The 23,923-nt window shown below is 43.2% G+C and overlaps 1 protein-coding gene and 1 pseudogene across 17 annotated transcripts in view; one reads left to right on the top strand and one right to left on the bottom strand.

Moving 5' to 3' along the window:
- The window catches only part of BTRC (beta-transducin repeat containing E3 ubiquitin protein ligase), a 179,796-nt gene that overhangs the window by 112,393 nt on the left and 43,480 nt on the right, over positions 1–23,923 (bottom strand). For 6 of the 17 annotated variants that reach the window (XM_073354542.1, XM_073354546.1, XM_073354545.1 and 3 more), the window contains one exon: positions 12,022–12,129. The exons of 8 other annotated variants lie outside the window; for them this stretch is intronic. In XM_073354542.1, coding sequence (XP_073210643.1) covers positions 12,022–12,129 — 108 coding nt within the window. Of the gene's footprint in view, positions 1–9,343; positions 9,561–12,021; positions 12,130–23,923 lie in introns of those variants that run through there. 3 more of the 17 variants (XM_073354549.1, XM_073354557.1, XM_073354550.1) reach the window with 2 other exon arrangements.
- LOC140915090 (small ribosomal subunit protein uS7-like) lies at positions 4,249–4,845 on the top strand (annotated as a pseudogene).

Raw genomic sequence — 23,923 nt, 5'->3', positions numbered from 1 at the left:
ACTGAAGTGCTCCTCATCACAGAATCCCAATGTTGTTTCCTTAGCTAGATGTAAAAACAGATTTATACACTGAAAGTTCAACACATTTTCTAGGGCTGTAAACAGAAGACCATGTGCCTGGTGTTTGAAACATGTTTCATAGATGCAGGTCCTAAATATATTCTACAGCCATGTTCTGTTAACTTGGACAAACCCTAACACAATCTGGCTGCATCAGCCGTTCCACAACTTCTCTATTGCACATAGGTACTGACACAGCACCCCCGCTATCTTCATCCTTTGTTCCCCCTACACAACTCTGCCGATGCACCACAGTCGCTTCAGAGTAACCTCTTCTAACTCCCATCAGCTTTCTAAGCAGAATAATGCCAAGTTCTTCCTCTACCATCCTCCCCACATGGTTTTGTTGCAGCCTTGATTCTGTCATATCTAAATTGGATGGTAAGCTCTCCGCCCAAAGGCCTTGCCTACAGGGGAGGTGCCTACCAGATCTCTGAGTGGTGAAAAAATAAAACACAAACTCCCCAGCCATCTAGAACAGAACAATTTAAATCTGCAACGTAGAGACAGAAGAGAACACACCTCTTTCATTCCCACTGAGTCTCCCAAAACATATAAAAAACAATTAGCCATAAAATCAGGGTCAGTTATTTTTGAACTAAGACTTTCTTTTCCATGAAGTTTCCCACAGTCGCAGCTCTTCTGGTGTTAGCCATGGTCAGAGTGCTAGTGTGGACCATCTGAGGGCGTTTTAACCACCACATTGCTTAGAGCCATTCGGAACAGGGTTGTGGTGGTGGTTAAAATGCTGGCAGCTGGCCTACACTAGTGCTCCCACTGTTGCCAATGCTGGTGGAGCTACAATAGAAAGACGTTTTAAGAAGAGAGGTCTACAGTAGACAAGGCCCTGCGGTATTTTCTTGACCCTCGCTTTCAGGAACAGGATTATATACCATTCTATATAGGCACTGCATGTAGCTTCTTTCCTTCATATAGCCCTTTTCTTCTTTTGAAGCAGACTAGAAAACCTCCATTAGCATGCTGTATTTTACTCTCACCACTAGAAATACTGAGGGTGCTATTTGTAATTGTATTCTTTTAAGAGGTTTGTTCTCTGCAGCTGTTTTCTGCTTGCAGTGTATTTTGTGTAATCAGCACATCATCATAAATACATTGGCTGTTCCCCTGAGGGGAGCTGTCAGTGTTTAATTTACAGAACAACCTGGCCAATGTGAATTCTAACACTACAGCACTATGGCAAGAAGTTACCACACTCTGAAAAACAGGTTTCTATGAATTTTTATATCAAGAGCTGGTCCCAGGACAATTTAGGTTCTAGAAATAGATTGTTTTAAAAAAGCACTTTACACACTGTATGGAATGGATTCATTCCCACTTACAGCTTCCTAAAGCAGCACTGAGCTCACTCTTACGCCACGTGAAGGTGACTCACACTCTGTAAAAAAGCCTCCAATTCCAGGCTCTCCCAGCAGGAGGCACTGTAAGAAGGGGTTCGCTGAGCATAAGGATTTTTATTATGAACAATCCAAAACAGCAATGCGTTATTTTTCTAAAACTTGACAAGGAAAGGTATTGTGAGAGTATGGCACGGACAAACATGTATCGCCTACTTCATGGGGTCACTGTAGACTTAATTCATCACTTCTAAAGTGCTATCGGAGTGCAAAGCATACACTTGTGAGATACCAGACATGTTCCTACGTTTATTGGTTCCTTTCATTGGCTGGACTAAGAGATATCCTCCTTTTGGTTACTGGATATATAGCTGTGTTTCAGGAGACCTAGATCTCAAGTTCTATTCTACAAAGCTGCATGTATGTGGCTGGCTTGATGACTGCGGTGTTCACAGACAGAGTCAAAGAACGTTTGACAATGGTGCCAAATTACACTGACAATCATTTAAAAATAACCCCCACCCAATGTAACATTTGGACAAGAACATTAGGACTGCAATTAATTATTTGAACTTTTGATTGGCAATGTCTCCTGGAAACAGTTTCCTTGACTATTTCACAAAAGGAACCCAAGAAGGTAGACAATCTGATACCATGTTAAAGAGAAGCAACTATAAACCAAAATAAATTCTGCAGACTGATTTGGTTAACACCTCCTCAAAAAGTGGCATTTAATACAAAATATTAGTCTGCAGAATTCTTTTGTCTTTTTGCAGATCTCAATGAAACCGGGGACATCACAGTAGTTGCACATACAGTGGAACCCTGCTGATTCACATTAGGTGACCAGATATTAAGAGATCGCAAGTAAGTGAACAAATGCAATAGAAAAGGATCTCACATATCGCTGTATATGGTGTTTGTTTATTCTGACAAGTGTCGTTTAGTTTTAGTTACACTAAATAGCATTCTAGCAAGTTACATTAGCATCTTTCGAAAAGTAATGAAGTCTTACTAACGAGACCTCACTACAGTGCTATCTCTGCTATTAGATCTCTCGTGAGAAATTATTTTGTGAGAACAGGCGGAAACAGAATAGTGGAAATTAGTCAGGTATCTATTAGTGAGGTATTGTATCTAGCTGCTGGGTTCTCATAATAGTAAAGAGCATGAAGAATAGAACATTTGATTGTTTTTGTACATAAACCAGGAAGTTTTCATATGCTGCGGGGAACAACTTTTCAATAGAAGAGAAATTGACAAAAATGTGACTTAAGTCTCCCTTCTACCTCTGTATTTTAGGATTCTGCAAGCACATTTCTCTTTAGGGCTTTTTTTCAAACTGGTATGTGCCTAGTTAAATTCCTGCTTTATAAAAGGACAGCCCTTGTTCTGTTCTCCTACATGTGTTTGCATTAAAGTTCCTCTTCCTTGGGATTATGAATGCATGATATTTGTTTTACATGAATCACTGAATTGTGACCAGAGACTTACAAGACTGGATGAGAAAGGTTTATTGCACTTTTCACTGTTTCAAAACTTTCCCAGGTTTGTGGTAAAATTATATTATTTAACTCTTTGCCAGTTCAGCAGAGATTTATAGAACCTGATCTTGTGGAACTGGCTACATTTTAAGCCCTTCCCATAGAGTTCTTCAAAACACAAAATTATAGTAAAGCCCTGTGATTTACAATAGTCTATCCTGGTACTAACTTCACCAGGAATATATAGATGCAGGCAGGCATTAAAGTTTAAGAGAGGGATTTTGATGCAGCATACTTAATCCACTCTTTCCCCCAATACGGGACACTAAAGTTGCCATTAGAGGCACTGCAAAAAGACTGATATTAAATAAGACCTATGTTAAAAATATTTGGAACCTCCATCTTATGTATCTATTAAAATTAAGTTATTTTAAAGCTTTTTAAAAAACAAATTGTTAACTAGAAATTCTAGTGAATGAAACTTCCTTCCTTCTTGCCATTATTTAAAGCTTTAAAAAAATGTCCTGGGACCACCAGAATTAAATTGGATGAGTTTAGCCTTAGGTTATGCAAAGGACTGAAATACTGTCTCTTCCCTTGAGACCATGCAGTACCACAAGTAGCCATTAGATAGCAGCACAGTACATATGATCTGTCATGTCTCCCACTACCTTCCTGCTCCCCAAGGCTTCAACTCTGCTCATTTCAACACACACACACACACACACACACTGATTGTAATTCAATTAGTGCAGTCTGCAACTCCAGAAAAGAGTAATTCAATTAGTGCATTGTGGAGCTCTACACTACCTCTAAGCAGATGTTCACAATCCTCAAGAACTGGAGCTAGCTTTAAAAATACCTGTATCCCTTCAGTGTGGCACTACGTATGCCATTTGCCAAAACAGCTTTCTACACCTTTCTGACTTCTAACAGGGGAGGGAAGAAAATCCAGGCTTGGCTGGCAGAACAGTTCTTGGGTTTTTTTTAAATTGATCAACAAACCAATGCTGCCTCACTAGACCTCACCACTCTGCTTGCCGGGAACAGCACCGGGTTTGACACAGTAACAGAGATCATTAACACAGAGTTGAAGCAGTGGCAGCTTAGTGGTGACAATGCATTTTTATGCTAATGATCACATTGATTGTTGTATGCTGGGGCGAACAGTTGAATGGTGTAGGCTCTGTTGTACCACTCTTTTTGCTACTTAGGGCTTGTCTACACATAAATGGCTGCAGCTTCAGCGCTTCAGTGAAGACACTACCTACGCTGACAGGAGGGTTCGCCCACAGGCATAGGTAATCCACCTCCCCAAGAGGCAGCATGCCACTGGAGCTGCCGCCATAATGACCGAATGGGAGACTGTGCCTGCTGTGACGGAGACCCCTGACATCAAGCTCTTTGGGAAATGGAGCACGGATGACATTCAGATCAAGGACATCTCCCTTCAGGATTACATAGCAGTGAAGGAGAAGTAGGCCAAGTACCTGCCCCACAGCTACGCAGCCAAGCGCTTCTGCAAGGCCCAGTGCCCCATCGTGGAGTGCCTCACCAACTCCATGATGATGCATGGCCGCAACAACGGCAAGAAGCTCATGACCGTGCGCATCATCAAGCATGCCTTTGAGATCATCCACCTGCTCACCGGGGAGAACCCCCTGCAGGTCCCGGTCAACGACATCATCAACAGTGGGCCCAGGATGGACTTGACCCGCATCGGCCGCGCCAGCACTGTTCGGAGACAGGCCGTGGACGTGTCCCCGCTGTGCCGTGTCAACTAGGCCGTCTGGCTGCTGTGCCATGGGGCCTGCGAGGCCGCCTTCTGCAACACCAAGACCGTCGCCGAGTGCCTGGCCGACAAACTCATCAACGCTGCCAAGGGCTCCTCTAACTCCTACGTTATCAAGGACAAGCTGGAGCGTGTGGCCAAATCAAACCGTTAAAGCCACGGGAAGTGCCCCAGTGAACTCTGTGATTCCACTCACTGTCTACACCAGGGGTTAGGTCAGTGTAGCTGCATCACTCATGGGTACGGATTTTTCACAGCTCTGAGCGATGTAGCTCTACTGATCGGATTTCCTTGGGCTGGTCGACACTGGGGGGTGGGGGGGTGGTTCTTTCACATCCCTGAGCGAGAAAGCTGCAGTGCTGTAAATGGCCAGTGTGGACAAGCCCCTAGTGGAGACCAGGCCTTCAGCTGGAGAGCTGAAACAGGTATTTATATTTTCAACAGTTACAAACGTTAGACATTTAGGTGGAAAAGAAACAGCTTTCCAGTTATTAAATTGTAATTCACTCTCGTAATAGCATTTTTAACAGGAAAAGCCACACCACTTACTCATCCACTGCCATGTTTGGAACGCTTCCTTTGCAATCACACAGACCGGAAACAATTTTTTTTAAATGGAAGCTTAGATCCTAGAGCACAATTCTGCAGCAGAGAGCGGATTCTGTAGTAGATTCCCCAGCCATGGAATGACAGAGACCATGGAGCACTGGTTCTGAGGATCTAAAGAACCAGCTAGATGGCAAGGTCACTAAAGCAACAGGGTGATAAGTAGGTTCTCTCATATTTTTTGTTGTGTGCACTGCCCTATAGCACTGTATCTGTTTACCAAAGCTCAACAACACACAGACACACACAGCTAGACTAGCTCTGCAGCATCCCTCCATTTAAAAATCACAGACTAGGGTGCACACGCATCTCACTCCACTGGACTTTGGACTCCTGAACCTCTAACTCTGTCACACCACTAAATATCAAGCAGGTAATTTGGTTGCAGTTCTGTCATTTCTCTTATTCCCTTTCATGCATTTAATTGCTATTGCTTTCAATCTTATCAACAGGGCCCTACCAAATTCAGGGTCCATTTTGGTCAATTTCATGGTCATAGGATTTAAAAATCGTAAATTTCATGATTTCAGCTATTTAAATCTGAAATTTCACAGTGTTGTAATTGTAAGGGTCCTGTCCCAAAAAAGTGTCGGGGCAGGGGTCGCAAGGTTATTTTAGGGGGGTTTGTGGTACTGCTACCCTTACTTATGTGCTGCTGCCTTCAGAGCTAGGCAGCTGGAGAGCTACGGCTGCTGGCTGGGAGCCCAGCTCTAAAGGCAGAGCCACCACTCGCAGCAGCACAGAACTAAGGATGACCTGGTCTGGTATTGCGACCCTTACTTCTGCGCTGCGGCCTGTAGAGCTGGGCCCTCGGTCAGCAGCCGCCGCTCTCCAGATGCCCAGTTCTGAAGGCAGTGCAGAAGTAAGAGTGGCAATACCCCAACCCCCCTAAAATAACCTGAATCCCCGCCCCGAAACTCCTTTTTGGGTCAGGACCCCAAATTTGAGAAACACTGGTCTCCCCCTGTGAAATCTGTATAGTATAAAGTAAAAGCACACAAAAGACCAGATTTCACAGGGGAAAACCAGATTTCACGGTTCGTGAAGCATTCTTCATGGCCATGAATTTGGTAGGGCCCTGCTTATCAATGAGCCGGGGTGAAGGAAGCAGGAGGAGTGGACTCTGAACATCTCATATAAGAAACTTTGCTTAAAAATCCAAGCGTCACATTGTGGCAGTTCAATATTTCATAGCCAATACAAGGAACTGCAACACTGCAACTTTAAATCTTTGCCTCCTCTGTCAGTCTCTCTCCCTCTCATTGTAATGCCAAAGGGAACAGCAATCAGAGTGGAGATGTTCAACGTGATAGAGGTCAGGACACCGGTGGATCAACGTACCAGAAACACGACCTTGTTTATTTTTTTCCCCAGTATTATTGTTTACAGGGTGCTTTGCTCATGTACCTTGTGGTTCTTAGCTAAAAGATGAAATTACAGCCCAGGATGAAGCGCTCAGGCACACATCCAATTTGTGTTTCCATCTCAGAAAACAAAAAGCTTCTGAGGCCCTCGGGCTGCCATTCAAACTTGGAGAGGCTGACATTTTTAACAGCATGAACCAGAGACTGGCAGAGGGAATGATCTAATGCATTTCTGACTTGTCAATCAAAAATCTCACCTCTGCTGTCTTGTAAACAGTTGGGGGCCACCTAACTACATTCATAAACAGGGGTGAGCCTGCCACCAGCTGGGGGGTGCCGGAGCCACATGCTCTGGATCTCAGTCACCAAAATTATGATTCACTTGTATAATCTCACTGTAAATAGCCTGCAGGCACATTTCACAGGGCCACTGGAACAGAACCAGAGCAGGAAATGCAAAGCAGGAGTCGGTCAAGTGCAGCTATTTCTCTGTGCCGATGGAATCTCTTGACCACGCAGTGTATTTCACCTCCAGTTAGACACAAAAACTATCATACTAATAATTGCTCTTTTCAGGGCTGAATAATTCATTTAGACAAATTGTAAGAGACATCTGCACCCAACACAATGACTGGAAAGCATGCACAGCTTGCTTTGTAGGGGTTACTTACCTTAAGGCCATCAATAATATCGTCATTATACCCTCTCATATTTATATATACACAGTAATTTTCAGTAATGAAAAACTCAACTTTTTAAACAAAACCTGTGAATAGTCCGAAGGAAACTTGCTTTGAAATTTACAAAGAAAGCTGAACATCGGATATAAATTACTGACAATGCCCCTCTTAAGAAAAATCACTTCATATATACCAATATCAGCCATGGTGAAAAGTGGCAAGCAAGCAAAAAAACAAAACAAAAAACAAAACAAAAACAGCTGCCCCTTTCTCTTTGCTGCCTGTGTGTACTGGGTTGTGGCCCATGCATCTCAATCATCCCGTATCTTTATCCCTCACCCTTCTCCAAAAAATGACCTCTATCAGAAGACAAGGTGCACATATGCCATCAGCAACTTAACCCTGTCCGATCTGCTAACGTTAAAATTACTCTCGCGTATACTTCATTCTAAGGGCTTTGCCCAATCAAAAGACAGCACCCTCTGTCATCAATAAGGTGGCCACACTAATTTGCACAAAACTGCACAGATCACAACCACCTTCATCTTTAATAAGGAGCTACAGCCTGTGGAAGTGACGTTCTGTGTGTACTGCTTCATGCTCAAGTACTCGATTCAACCTGCCACAACTATAGCAGATTGTGGGAATTTATATGAAATACTCTGTAAAGCAGTCTAGAAAGACTACAGTGTCTCAATCTTCCCCTTCACCCAACAGGATGCTTCTGACTCTACCATGGGGAATCTAACCCTTCTCTGTTTTCTATGCTACCCATCACCATACTACTGGATCTCAGAACTGGCAGCCTACAACTGACAGTGCTGTTCCTGGCTTTATTTTGTTTTGTCTTCTTTTTGAGCACCCAAAATTTTGCCAGGCACCTTACAACAAAGACATGGTCCCTGCCCCAAAGAGTTTACAGTCTATATCTGATGTGGCACTTGTGTGGAAATCTTCTGCCACGGACTTATTGTGTGAGCTTGGGTAAGTCATTTAAACTCACTGCTCAGTTTCCTCACCTGTACAGTGGGAATAATCACACTTGCCCACCTTTGTGAAGCACTTGGAGATCTACAGATGACCATCACTAGATGTGTGCTAAATCCTATTACCACCAAACGTCTGTTACCCAAATAATAAGGCAGAAAACCCAGACTACTTTAACTTTTTACACATTCAGACCTTGCAACCTTGGATGTCTTGAGACACATTCCATTTTCACTGCACTCTTGTGTTTTAACACCAAGTTTAACTGTAAGTCATGGTTCACAGTCAGGTAGGGCTCTTAAATATGACATATGCTGATTTCTGAATTTGCATCCTTCCTTTTCCGGCAAGTATTTTATGATAGGGGAAGTAAACAATTTTATTCAAAGTGAAAAATTTCACTAGAATATAAATACACCTTCTGGTGTGTGTCCTGGAAACTTAAAAATATTCAGTTTCAGAGACAACTCTGCATGTGACTATTTTTATTATGAAGAACATCTACATGTAAACAGGATTTCTGTTGCTTAGGAGGGTCACAGTGGGCTAAAATTTGCCATCAGTTTGGAATGGCATGTTCTTCATGAACATTAAAGGCCTGATGGTAGTTTTGCTCTTAAGAGTAGGGGATCAGTCATTTTGTCATCCTATGCTAAAATTTCGTCTTCATCTCCTACCCACACTGCTGTGCAGCATGTCATGTACCAGTTTGCTGTTGCTCTCCATCAAGAGCTGGTTGCTTTTCACTTATATGGTCAATCATGGTTTGTGAGCACATTGGGATCTTCTGAGATAAGAGGCACTAGAGAAATATATCGCTCCTGCTGCTTAATCCCCCATGCAAAGTCAGAACTCCAGTTTTGACGTTGCTGCTCCCTGTTGTGATGTCACAAAGCGTTGTCAAATTGAATCGAGGGCCTGTACGAGCCTGTTCTCAAACAAATGTTTCTGATAGTAAAACAAACACAGGAAGAGAAACTTGGATGTCATCTGACGTAACAAGAGAGTTCTCTACCTCGAATATTTGCCAACGCTTCCCATGAGGTGTCAGCAGGTTGTTAGCTGAACTATTCAGAAAGTGCCTGTTCTGCCATTTCTGTCTGAGCATCTCATGGCAAAGCATGTAAATAACTAGACAAATTCAGCAGTGACTAAGTGGCATTCCAGATGGCATCTTCTTTCTTGCCACAAGCAAAGAAAATTGATATTCTTCTCCAGTTACTTCAAGCTTGCTAAAACAAAAAAAAAAAGAAAAAAAAGAAAAAAAAAGTAGCTTAATATGAGAAAATTTGCTGGGCTACAAAAACAGATCTTAAAATGCTACATTGAAAATTCTTATAGCACCAAAAAAGGCGGAAATATCTCTCGATATCCTAGTCACTGACGTGTTACAACCCCACACCCACTCAGATTACTGCAACAAAATAGACAGCAACCTAAGGAAGAAACCTCATCAGACCTTGCAAGCTAATAAAGGTCAAAGTCTATTCAAAAACTGATTGGGTTAAAGACAAATGCAAATGCTGCAGAAACTGGTGCTGGATGTTCAAAGTTTCTCCCCTCAGTGAGTACAGAATCAATGCCCCAGCATGGATACTGTGCTGCTGGAGAGGTGTTTCGGATGGCACGTGAGGCAGAGTTCCCCATCGCTTGTGGTCATTAAATAGCCTCAGAAATTTCTCACAGGAGTATAGCTAAATCCCAAATTCTCACTGTACTTTCAAATGGATACGGTATTCATCATCACTTCCAGTCCTGAACTGTTGTGTTCCTTTTCAGAGTAGCAGCCGTGTTCCTGTTATACAGTTGATTTGTTCAGCTTCAGATGGGGATACAATTTGTTAGTGGTGAAATGATTCTTGAATATCAGTAGTTTGTAAAGTGCTTTGGGGTATCCTGAGATAAAAGGTACTATATAAATGTATGATTTTTCTAAAAACAGAAGTATATATTGTGCTATCGGAAACAGATCAAGAAGAAAGAGGGGTACCGGTTTCTGTATGCAAACTGCACCGCACACACTATCTGGGCTTGCCCTTAAAGCAGAGCTTACACATGTCAGATATTTATTCCTCAACACAAATCCAAAAAGAGGCCCATCTGATTCAGTCAAATTATGCAAATCAGGATTAGAAGTAGGAATCTAAATACTGCCCGTGTCTCCAGAGTCCTCTTAGAAGGATATAAAAGCTCTCTTCCCCTCCCCCACTGAAAGCTCTGCAACAAGCTGGTTTCAGCCAAGGAGGGCTGACAAGACACCTTCCAGAGTCCATCAATGCTAGTGCTAGGTCAGCTAGAAGGGTTGCTGCAGAATGATGTAAGACACTTAAGCGGCCCCTGGGACTGAGAGCATCTCTCCACAGCACTCCCTCGTCCTGCCAATCCTGGGAGCAGGAAACCAGATCCAAAGGAAAATGCAGGTTTCTTGCACGCCATCTCTTGAAGGCAGGTAACTGACTTTTGTCAAAATGATTCACAACTTGAGGGGCATACTGGATCAGTGATTGCTCTTCGATTCCCAGAGGCTGCTGGGGAAAAGCCCCAGTGGCCAACATCTGCCTAGGATAACAGACTGCAGCTATTCCTCTCTAGTATGCACCCTGAAGCAATCATTCATGCCATTTCTGAGTAACAGCCGTGTCAGTCTGTATTCGCAAAAAGAAAAGGAGGACTTGTGGCACCTTAGAGACTAACCCATTCATGCTCAAATACATTGGTTAGTCTCTAAGGTGCCACAAGTCCTCCTGTTCTTTATTCATGCCATTGAGCCTCCAAGGCTTGATTTGCAAGGCTCTACCCCTGAAGTACCGCAGAAGCCTCACCTAGTGCAGAAACAGTTATCAACTTCCAGTAGTGCCCAGAACAAAGACAACACCCGTGTAGCTCAATCTGCACTGCCTCCATGTTCATGTCTAGCTGTAATTCAAGGTGTTGGCAATGATTTTGAAGCCCTGAATGGTCTGGGACGTGGTTATTCAAGAATTGCCTCTCACTCTATACTCCAAATTGACAATTAAGATTGGGTGGGACAGGCTTGCTATCAGAACTGAAGATTTGAATTCTCCATGTCTAGCAGTAGACCCTTTCCCATCCTTGGAATTATTTCCCTTGAGAGTTCAGAGTCAAAATCTACCAAACTTCAGAGTACAAAGCAAAATCCACTTGCTTTGTGTGGCATCTGATTAACTTTTCTATGTTCTAATTTTCTGTAACTGAAGCTCGTGGGCTGCCATGATTAAATTTAACAAAATAAATATGAACACAGGGCATCAGTTATCAGTGCCACTGCACCAGCCCATTGCAAATTCTTCTAATAGTTTTAAGAAAAATGTTGATAGCAAAATTAAGGCAATTGGCTATACATAGGCCCAGATCAGAGACTGTGTGATGAATACTGTGTGCGAGTTACACTTGTTAAACTTCAGCTGCATGCTTTTGATAGACCTGAGAAACAATGGCAAAAAGTTGTTGGTACCAGACCACTTCAGGCAAAATGATATTAAAAACAAAGCAATGAAAATGCCTCAGAGTGATACACTCAGAATCTACACGAGATGAGTTTATGACTGTAGGAGTTTTGAATGGCATAAGGAAGCACACAGTTTGAAGCAGAATAAATGGATGTAAGCAAGCAAGAAACAGACATGCACACAGAGTGAGAGAGAGAGAAAGAGAGAGAGAGAAAGAAAGTACCTGGAAAGCTGTGAGTGCGCCAGTCCCTGGGTTATACAGGCATCGCAGCGAGGGCATGCTGTCCGCCAGGCTGGAGCAGCCCAGCCACAGAGATCTGGGCATAGAGCACTGCAGAGAAAGGACAACTATGAGATGGGACTGTATGAGACAGGATGGCACAGATTACAGGAACTTTGACGGCTTAGCTGAATTGCATCAACACAGTTGCAGCTGGCCTCTAAGACTGAAAGAGCTTCAAGAAACACTACGGATTGATTTGTCTCCTCAGAAACTCTTAGACGACACAGTAGCAAAAAGTGAAAAAAAGAGGTTATGGTCCAACAAATTAATTATTTAATCAACTTTTTGCATCAGTTTTCGTGGTACTGCACTAAACAAAGTTATTTCTTTCCAATTAATCAGTTCTCTCTCCCTCCATGCATAGTCACCTCTCAAATATACCACAGAGAGGAAGATTCTACAAGGTAAGCAGAAAAATGAACGACAAATTCCATCGGATAGTGTCAGGGAAACAGAAAAGATTTTGTGGATTTTGTTCCATGCACTCCCACCCCACCCTTGCACCAGAGTGAGTGGGAAAAGGGTGGGGAAGATCCTATGCCCAAGGACAATAATAACTCAGTTACTGTTTGCAAAGGTTTTCTGTTTCTACTTGCTCTGCTATTCATTAACTAAACTACAGTTACCATAGCAAACTGATAATTCACCTTTCCAAATGGATCAAAAACAAAAATAAAAAAGAGGGGGTTAGCCCATCAAAAAAAGGAAAATAGTAGTCACTGATATTTAAAAAAATAAAAGGAGGACTTGTGGCACCTTAGAGACTAACAAATTTATTTGCGCATAAGCTTTCGTGAGCTACAGCTCACTTCATCGGATGCATGTGAGCTGTAGCTCATGAAAGCTTATGCTCAAATAAATTTGTTAGTCTCTAAGGTCCACAAGTCCTCCTTTTCTTTTTGCGAATACAGATCAACACGGCTGCTACTCTGAAACCTGATATTTAAAACTATTTTGTTCTGATATCCATAGTTTTTAAATCTTTAGCACGGCAGGTTAAAAATATTACTGGCATTTTGACAGCAACCTTGTTCTGATCAGTTACAGAACTTTTGAGCCTGAACTTGCTGTTTATTGTATCACTGGCATGGTGGTATAATACCAATGCATTTTAAATGGGCAGCTAGTTACAAACACAGTAGGATATGACAGATTAGTTACATGAAATCTCACACCATTATATTCTTCATCTCCACACCCCCATGCCATATTAAGCCTTTTTTTTTTTTTTTTTTTTTTTTTTTTTAAGAAGCAGGGGGATGAGAGAAAATATGAGTGGAAGGGACAGCTGTAACGGTGTGAAATGGCAGGTGCCTTTTGAGCTGCTATTTCTCACTGCTCTGGGAGGAGTGGAAAGTCCTGCACTAAATTTAATATGTGGGAGCCATGTGACCAATCCAGAAATGGGCAGAAAGAGGACAGCCTCCTAAATTCATAATTTGTTACCATATAGTAAACCACACTTGAATTAACCCTATCACCAGTTTACATCATGTCACTTGGGATATTTTGCTCCAATTTATGCTTCCGCTCCAAATATACACATATTTTTCAAATTCACTGGAGAATTTAACCTAGGAAAAAGTGCTTTTTAAAAGTTTTGGTTACCCTAATATAATCTCACCTCAATTTTATAAATAAATTCTACACTTGATAAAGAATCTAGAATTCAAGAATCTGTATACTTTAAAAACACAACCCCCCTGTGTGATAGTAAAGTGTCACCTATTTTATTGTCAGGCAAACTTAAGTCGAGAGAGAGCAGGAATTATGGACCAGGTATCACAGCAAACAATAGAAACCCAAGTCACATTTCTCAGTCTGCTGTTTTAACCTACCAGACAATACTTGAGTATTCCAACATACGGAAGAATTCTAAATCCCAATACAAAAACACAAAACAAAACCTACTCTTATTATCTATAAAGCTCTTATGTCCAGAAAAGTTAAGAGATCAGTGTCACAGAACTCCTTGCAGCTAATCAGGATGTACTTATTTACATACGCAAACTAGTTCGTTAATATTGGTCCAGACCTCAGTTATTATTGATCTGTGAGGAAGTACACAACAGAAAATAACCAACTCCTTTTGTGACTTTTGAGCCAGTCAGCTAGGATTTTTCTCATGTATGTAACAAGATTTACATTACCACTGGAGTTCTGTTCCTTTTTTTTTTTTTAAATCAGCATTTGTCTTTAAAAGAGCAAAGGTTCACATATTGGGGGGAAATGTCATTCCTGTACTTGCTTTCTGCCCATTGAAAGAAACGAAGCCTCTAAATTACAATTGGGGACTGAAAAAAGCTTATTCACAAGCTTGAACAAAAGGCCTCAGGTGTTTCAATAGAAACAGCTTGTGTGTAAATCAGATGAGTGACCCAATAGAACAACTTCATTTACAGCCTGATCTCTGAAAAACTCAACATCCTCCATCCCCAGCCACCAACCAAGCTGGATGTCAAATACTCACTTCTGTATTGACAGCTCCACCAACAAGGGGCTGGCCTCAGCATTTACTATTTGAAGCTGACTGACAAAACCCTCTCTTGAATCCATGTCAATCTACATCTATATTTATTTATTTTTAAAAGGCGCAAGCAGCACTGAATTTTGACTGTAGCCAGATGGGAACCTTGGTATTGCCACAAGGTACTGGTCCTAACCCACAGTAGTTTCTCTGCACATCTAACATTTAATTATACTAATATTTTGGATTTCTGCATACCTGTTGGACCCAAGAGTGCTTTACAAAAATTAGTAAGCCTCAACACATGACAGTTATATCAATTTCATAGAAGGGGAAACTGAGGTGGGGGGAAGGAGACTTGCAGAAGGTCACAAAGCACATCCGCAACACAGACAAATAGAAATTAAGTCCTCATTCCCAGTCCTCTGCTTTAAACACAGGAACATGCTCCACTACTCCAGAATGTAGGAAATGCAGTATCAGATCAGACCAGTGGTCCATCTACTGCACAATCCTCTTTCTCACAGCAGTCAGTACCAACTGCTTCAGAGGAAGGTGTAAGTCATCCCAAAATGGACAGTTACAAACCAACTTTCCCATAAGGGAATTTTCTTCCTCATTCCCAACACTGAGGGTATATCTACACTGCACACTAAGCCCGGGCTCTGACTAAGGTTTGACCCCAAGCCCCATTTCCGTCTACATACAAAACAGTATGACGCAGATCAGCAAACACTCAGGACCGGGTCCTTAGACCCTTCCTCCTAAGAGGGTGGGTCAAGGTCAGAGCCCAAGTCCTGCTGAAACTTCAGTCTAAGCCCTGTCATTTTGGAGTGAGGACGCAGCTCATGCCACAGCCTGAGTCAGAAGGTCTGCGAGTGCAGTAAGGATGAATTAGCACAGTTGTGGGACCTGGGTCAAGCAACTGTAAAACCAGGGTTACAATGCAGTGTGGACACCGAAGGGAGAGTTTGGAAACACCGAGTCCACAAGCACAGGTCCCACAAATCTGGGTTTACAATGCAGTAGACATACCTTTAGTGGTTGGCTTAAATGCAGAAGCAGGATGGTTTTTTATGTGATATCTGACATATCACATCTACTATAATTCTGAATGTCCTTTAAATATAAATGTCTAATTCTTTTCTTATTTTAATCTTGCTAAACCTTAGATTCAATTATATTTTGTGGTAAAGGTAGCCACAGACTAATTAGAAATTGTGTAGAAAACTATTTCCTTTGTTTTAAATTGGCTGCCTTTCAATTTCATTGGACAGCCCCTTGACCTTGTATTCTATGAAAGGTTAAACAAGAGCACCCAGTTTCCCTAGGCCATTCATTATTTTACATACTCCCATCTCATGTGCCTTCCTATTCATCTTCTGTCTAAATGAAACAGTCACAATCTTTTCAATTTCTCCTCAGAGAGGGAATCATTAGGTTTCTTTCTTTCTTTTTTTTTTTGGTCTTCTATCTCTGAATAAATACTAGGTAATGCATTTCATTTTCTAGTGGGTTGTCCATTCACCTACCTTTGGTAGGTCCCTCTGAAGATCCTCAGTCGAAGACTGACCTAGATTTTTGTCATCGGTTCACCCTCCACCTTCCTAAATCATGTAACATATTAAAACAAAACCAGTTCTAATACAAATCTCATTGTTAACTTTTGCCATGTTGAAAATTGATGATTTATTCCTGCTCTTTGTCGTCTCTGAGCCAGGTTCTAAACCATGGCAACAATGCTTTACCTTGACAAAGCTATCCTACCTGTTTTATCAGATTTGTTCTCTTCTGGGTCCTTTCAGCATGTGTGTCATGTCAGAGGTTACTAAATATTATTTTATTAAATTCTGTTCGAGATCAGAAATGCATCCCTGCCTGCAAAACCGAATGGTTATTACCTGGAGAAAAAAGCAGATAATTTTCAGAAACACAATGTGTTTTACAAATATAGTGCGCACCCAAAGTGTGTGAAAACTGAAATCTGAATCCACTATAGTAAGAAAAAGTAGGATATAGTAGTTCAAAGATTAGATTTTTGAAAAAGCAAGTTTTGGGGAATTAAAGCTATTAAGAGAGGCAATGGGAAGAAATATTATGGCCTTTGTGTAAAGAAGAAGGTTGATGCAACCTAAAAGAGACAACAATTAATGTGCAACAATCTACACTTCAAGTTCACAGTGCAGCATCTCTTGCTATAGTAGGTGTGACCCTTTAGTATAGCTACAATGCCTTACATTTTACAGGACATGTTCAACATCACTTAGCAAGTCAGTGGCACAGCCAAAAATAGAACCCAGATCGCCTTATTCCAAGTCCTGATTTTTGGTCAGTATAATCTTATATTAGGTTGGGACAGGAGCTGCTTCTCCACATCGAGTTCCGTCTGCAGCCACAGCAGGATTGTTCTCCCGTAGTAGCGTCCAGTGCTTTGTGCAGTTCAGTTTTAAATGATTAAGCAATAGGGCTTCTGCTTCTCTTGGGAAAGTGTAATCTTACCTCCTACCTCCCAAAACACATACTGGAAGTGTGGAGAGAGAATATGATCACAGCCTACTAAGGTCTGGAAAGTGTAAATGCTAACTAAGGAAAGGAATTGTTCCCACTGGACCAGTGCGCAAAGTAAGTAAGGGGAATGAGATAAGACTGAGCAGAGGGAAATTAAGGCAGAATACCAGGAAAAAAAAAAAAAATCTAACAATGAGTTCTATCTAAAGTAGATGCTGCACTTGTGTCCCAAAGGAAGCGGTGAAAGCTCCATCATTTAAAACTAAGGAAACAAGACCCTGGAGACTTGGCTGCAGGAGAACAATCATGCATGCAATGGCTGGGATTGGACTAGATATAACCAAACACCTCCAGTTTCTGATTCTATGAGAAGATGTCACTTTGTAAACAGAATACTGTGGCCTTTGGCCAGCAGGGAAGCAAGCTCTTCCAATATAATATTCTTTTTAGAGTATTACTGCTTGTATCCTTTTTAAAAATAAAATGAAGGCAACATGGCTTAGGAGTCTTGACCCATGTAAGATCAGGATTTGAAGAGCTCTGTGCAAGCTGGAAAAGCTTGTCTCTTTCACCAACAGAAGCTGATCCAATAAAAGATATTATCTTCCCCACTTTGTGTCTCTTAAGGTTATATCAAGCACACACATTGAGGTTAACAGTCACAAGGCCATCAGTTGACAGATTCCAGTGACGACATAATAGACTAAACATGTCATGTGGCCCCGCTTGTGATCTACCAGCAGAGAGAAGCATTTTTTGCCATTGCCAATTATTGTTTTATGGATCATACACAATAAAAGCATGAGAACACACATATCCATATCCCTTCACTCCTGCTCAACTGTGCCTTTTTGCCATCACAACAATGTCAAAACGGTACAAGTTCCATCACTTTGCCACTTGCACCCAATGTGCGCCTTTCATGTAACCATGGAACTTAGCTCATTTTAGGCAACATATCAGTTACATGTCAGCTAGCGTTTACATTATAAACTGCTATTCCCATGGATTTATAACAGCCATAGATATTCACTTTGGCTCAAACTGGATGTACCAATTCCAAGCCCAAGAACAGTTTTCATCCCCTCAACCTTTCTCATACCCATACAACAGCACACACATCCCTGCACCTTTGGATCAAAGAAAAAAATCTGAACATTCGAAGACAGAAAAACAAGGAGTTTCCAGTGCATATTTTGCTCTGTTACAATCCAAAAATAGCCCTGTTAAAAATTAACTGCATTTGGCAAGCAACTGGAAAAAGAAAACCAACACAGTCCTTTTTAAATATCTGCAAAACAATTAATGAACAGTAAATTCTTCTCCATTAAATTTTGAAATATATAAATATAAATATATATTATACACACACAAACAGTGGATACCAGGCATTCTAAATACATAATTACATGAGTGCACCTCCAACTTCCACAGGAGCCATTCCGGTGAATTGTGTAAATAATATGCCTTTAAAAACCTTAATATATAAATATAGATTTACTAGTTGTGGAACAGTTATATATACCCTAGAGATGAGAATACACTTAAAAAAACAAACAAACCAAAAACCTGCCTAATTATGAGTTTACCAGAGAGACTAAAAGGGCCCAGAGCAAATTAATACTTTTATAACTTGTAGAGAAAGTTGTTTATTTTAATTTTTGTTTGTTTTTGTTTGGAAATAAGAAAAAATGTAAGAAATAACTGGAGGTCTTAATTAAGCCAACAGGAAAACACAGAAAATTCACATTTAGTGCCGATGTTCGCTTGCTATTGCAGGATGCTGTGCCTGGAAGTTATTTAAAACAAACAAACAAACAATCAAATAATTCAGACTTGATTAGCTGATGCCTTTTTTGAGGAGCTTTTTTTTATTATTTTAAGATCAAACTTCTAAAATGAAAAGAGAACAATCGCCTCCTCAAAAGGTAATGATTAGGAGCATATCAATCGGCTTTCACGCTGACAACTCTCAACTGAGGATACTGCCTCAGAACTATGGAGAAAGCAAGGTTTCAACCCTTTCGTACCTGTTTTCTTCGAGATGTATTGCTCATGTCTGTTCCAGGCTAGATGTGCACGCTCTGTGCACAGTTGTCGGAGATTTTTCCCTTAGTGGTATCCGTAGGACTGGCTCTAGCACCCCCTGGAGCCATGCATGTATGTGCCAGTATAAGGGGCGCTGCTGGCTCCACATCATCTCAGCTCCTTCTTGCTGATAACTCTGATGGAGGGGTAGGATGGAGGGTCATGGAATGGACATGAGCAACAACACATCTCAAAAGACAACAGTTACGAAAGTTTAGTAACCATTTTTCTTCTTTGATGGCTTGCTCATGTCCATTCCATGCTAGGTGACTCACAAGCAGTACCCTCGGAGGTGGGATCAAGGTTTTTGGACCTGCTGACTGCAACACCACTCTTCCGAAACTGGCATCATCATGGACCTGCTGGGTGATGGCACAGTGGGACGTGAAGATACAGACTGACAACCATGGTGTGGCTCCACAGATGTTCTGGATTGGTACTTGTGTGAGGAATGCTGCTTATGAAGCCTAAGCTCTCATGGAATGAACGGTCACGATGTCTGGAGGTGGAACCTTCAACTACATGTAACAGGCCTGGATACAAGCAGTTCTCTTATCCTTTCCGCTGCTGCCACAGAGTTGCATAGATTTAGGAAGGGCTTAGTGCTCTCTGTGTAGAAGGCTAGGGCCTGCGTAACATCTAATGTATGGAGCCAACGCTTGTTGGTGGTCTTTGAGGTTTTGGAAAGAAGGCCAGAAGAAAAGTATCCTGGTTGTTTTAGACTTGCGACACCACCTTTGGAAGGAAGGCCGGATGGGGGCACAGCTGGACCTAGTCCTTGAAGACACTGTATAATGGGGTTCTATCGTCAGGGCTTTGATCTCAGAGACCCTTCTGGCTGAGGCGATCGCCACAAGGAAGGCAACCTTCTGAGAGAGAAGTAGCACGAAACAAGATGCTAGCATCTGGCTTGAAGGGAGGCCCAGTGAGCGTCAACAGGACCAGGTTTAAATCCCATGGGGGGATCAGGTCACAAACCTGAGGGTAGAGTGTCTTTCCAGGGCCTTGAGAAACCGGAGCATCATCTCGTGGGATAACACTGATTTGGCCCTGCACTGGAGGGTGGAAGGCTGAGACGGCTGCCAAGTGAACCTTAATAGATGAGAGAGTCAGACCTTAATGTTTAAGGTGGAGCAAATAGTCCAAGATAGACAGCAGAGAAGACCGGGATAGATACAGATTCTGCTTAAAGGCCCAACACGTGAAATGTTTCCACTTAGCCAAGTAAGTGGCCCTGGTGGAAGGCTTTCTGCTACCTAGTAAGACTTGAGCAGGCCTGTTCGGAACAGGTTTGACTTCAGGGTTCAGCCACGCAGCAACCATCCCATCAAGTGCAAGGAGACGAGGTACGGGTGAAGCCAAAGGCCAATGCCCATGGTCTTGTGAAATCAAGTCCGGACAGGATTGGAGCATGAGTGGAATGGCCCCTGAGAGGTCCAGAAGCGTACCGAACCAATGCTGGCATGGCCACGCCAGAGTTATCAGAATAACTCTCACCTTGCCCTGCTTGATCTTTGCAAGATCTTGTGAACCCAGGGGATTGGTGGGAAAGCGTTCAGCAGGCGGTCTGCCGATGAGAGCCGGAAGGCATCAAAGACAGAACCCCTGCTGAGCCCAGGCAGCAAACAGAACTGATGGCATTTCCTGTTCTGTTTGGTGGCGAATAGGTCCACGTGGGGATGCCCCACTTCTGGAAGATGACATTGGCAACCTCCAGGTAGAGAAACCACTCATGATGAGGAAAAGGACCTGCTGAGGTGATCCACCAATGTGTTCCAGGCTCCTGGGAGATGTGACGCTTCGCGGTGAAAGGCATGTTTCACACAGAAGTCCCATAGCTGGAGGGCCTCTTGGCACAGGGCTGAAGATTGAGTTCCTCCCTGCTTGTTGATGTAAAACACTAAGGCTGAGTTGTCCATCAAGACCTGCACCATTTTGCCTGAGATCTGGGGAAGGAACACCTGACAAGTCAAGTATACTGCCCTCAGTTCCCTGACATTTATATGCTGGGAGAGTTCTTCCTGGGACCAGAGGCCCCGAGTCCGCAGATTGTCAGGGTGGGCTCCTCACCCCAGGTCTGAGGCGTCCTAAACCAAGCTTACCAACTGATACAGCACGGCAAAGGGTATCCCTCTCATTTGGAACCTGGGTCTCTCCACCAAGTCAGTGAAGCTATGTCAGACGATGGAATCGTGAGTACTGAGTCCAGGTGATGTCTGCCTGGGGAGTAGACTGATGCCAGCCACAACTATAGGGCTCGGAGGTGTAGCCACATGTACTGCACCACATAGGTACATGCCCCCATGTGACCCAACAGTTTGAGGCAAACCCAGGAGGTTGTAAGAGAGTGGGCTGCGACCTGGGGGAGATCACGTCTGGCATAGTTCGGAATCTGGTCTCCGGTAAATAGGCCTTGGCCTGGGTGGAATCGAGCACCACCTCAATGAAGTTTATTCTCTGAAGGGAACCAAAGTTGACTTTTGCTCATTTATTAACAGATCCAGAGCCTGAAAGGTGGCCCATACTATGCCAATGCTGTGCTGGACTTGAGCCTGCAAGAAGCCTTTGATCAGCCAGTCATCAGGTATGGGTAGACTCGTATGCCTCAACATCTGAGGAAGGCTGCAACCACCACCATACACTTTGTGAAAACCCATAGGTCTGCAGACAGGCTGAAGGGAAATGCTGTGAATTGGTAAGTGGTGTTGACCCACCACAAACTGATGAATCTCCTGTGTTCGCGGCAGATGGAGATGTGGAAATTGAGAGTGGCGTACCAGTCTCTTAGATCCAGGGAGAGAATGATGGAGGCCAGAGAAACCATGCAGAACCTCAGGTTTTTTAGATATTTGTTGTGATGCAGGTCCAGGATGGGCCATAGACCCCCTACCCCGCCTTTGGCCTTCATGATTAGGAAACACTGGAATTAAAACCTCTTCCCTCTCAAGTCTTGAGGAAGCTCCTCTACAGCCACCACACCTAGGAGGGCCTGCACTTCCTGGACAAGAAGCTGCTTGTGAGAAGGGTCCCTGAAAAGGGACTGGGTAGGGATGGCAGGGTGGATGAAAACTAGAGGGTGTAACCGACTGTTATAGTGCTGAGCACCCAACGGTCCAATGTTATGTAAGACCATGATGGGTGGAAGTGTGACAGGCGGTCCAAAAACAAAAGGATGGATGGATCCAGAGTCGAGACTGGTATGTCATCTTTGGGCACACCTTCAAAAGGCCTGTCTGGCCCCGCCGGGGCATCTGTGTGAGCCCAACTGGGAAGATGAGACAGAAGGTAGGGGTTGAAGACATGTACAGTCCTTTTCCTTTCTTTTGTAAGGAGGCACCAGGAATCTGGGAGGCTGCTGGGGCCTAAGTGCTTCCTGGAGGCTGGGGGCATGTAAAGGCCCAGAGAGCGAAGCGTGGCCCTCAAGTCTTTGAGGCCATGAAGCTTGGAGTCTGTTTGTTTAGAGAACATGGATGCACACTTGAAGGGGAGGTCCTGAACGGACTGCTGCACTTTGTGAGATAAGCCCAATCACTGGAGCCATGACCCATGCTGGTTAGAGATACGTAACTGGAGGCTACCCACTAAATAAACATGGTGTCCGAACAGGTCCAATCTCTTAGCCTCTATTTTTGGGGGTTATGCTCGACTACCCCATCTGTCCCGCTTGTTTGCGGCAGACACCACCAGGAACCGGGGAGAGGCGGGTGGTGGTGGTGCACGAGTACAGGTACTCAAACTCACTGGCTGATAATATAGTACTACTTCTCTGCCCTTTACTCCTGGGGGAATTCTGTACTACTGCACGTCCACAGAATTCATGTGCCCCGCAGATTTCTTTGCTTCCCTGCAGAAAAATGATTCTCTGACAGGGAAGCAAAGGGAAGCTGCAAGAGCAGTCATGCACCATTCCGTAGCTGTGCAGATACATCATTTCAGGCACCCAGAGCAGCAGGCAGAGAGGTAAATCACCGCAGGGCTGGGGACATCCCAGCAGGTGGCTCCTGCCCTGAGCCGGAATCAGCTGCTAGTCCCAGCTGGGCTGGAGACAGGAGAGGACAGAACTTCCTTTTCCCCTGCAAGAAGTGGCTGGGGCCAGAAACCTCACCTGGCTGCAGGAAGCTCAGCATCCTCCCCTGCTTCCTGTCCCCATCACTCCTCAGCTGCAGGGGGAGGGGTCATTGTAGAGGAAGCTGCTACCCCATTTGCCAAACTCCTATGCATCTGGTCCTTGCACACCAAGACATCCCCGCCAACCCTCACCCCATACACCCAGAACCCCTCTAACCCTCCATACCCGAGCTCCATCCCACAAACATCTATGGGAATTAGAAAAGAGTTGGTTCCATGCTTCTACTTCACTGACCAACTATAGTGAAACCCTTTGGGCCACCACAATTAAGGGCATTTAAGCAATAACACAATTCACCAGGCAAAAAACACAAAACAAACAGTCTTCAAGCCAAAAGGATAACAGTATATTTCACTTATGAAAGCACTGAGCCAGATCCTAGGAGACTGGAAGGGTTCAGAATGATTGGCTCCCATTAACCAGAGAGTGAAGCCCTCTAGCAACGTTCAGTAACAGCACATTCATTAGGACCTTCCCACTTCCAAGAACTTGGGAGTGAGTACTGGACTTCTCAACCTCAGCACTGATCATTAAGGCTACGTTTTCGTCATGGGCATTTTTAGTAAAAGTCACAGGCAGTAAACAAAAATTTACAGCCTGTGACCTGTCCATAACTTTTACTAAAAATACCAGTGAATAAAATTGGGGGG

Source organism: Lepidochelys kempii, chromosome 7 (genome assembly GCF_965140265.1).
Source record: "Lepidochelys kempii isolate rLepKem1 chromosome 7, rLepKem1.hap2, whole genome shotgun sequence".
In the NCBI taxonomy this organism is placed as follows: Eukaryota; Metazoa; Chordata; order Testudines; family Cheloniidae; genus Lepidochelys; species Lepidochelys kempii.
This window is presented reverse-complemented; position numbering and strand designations above follow the sequence as displayed.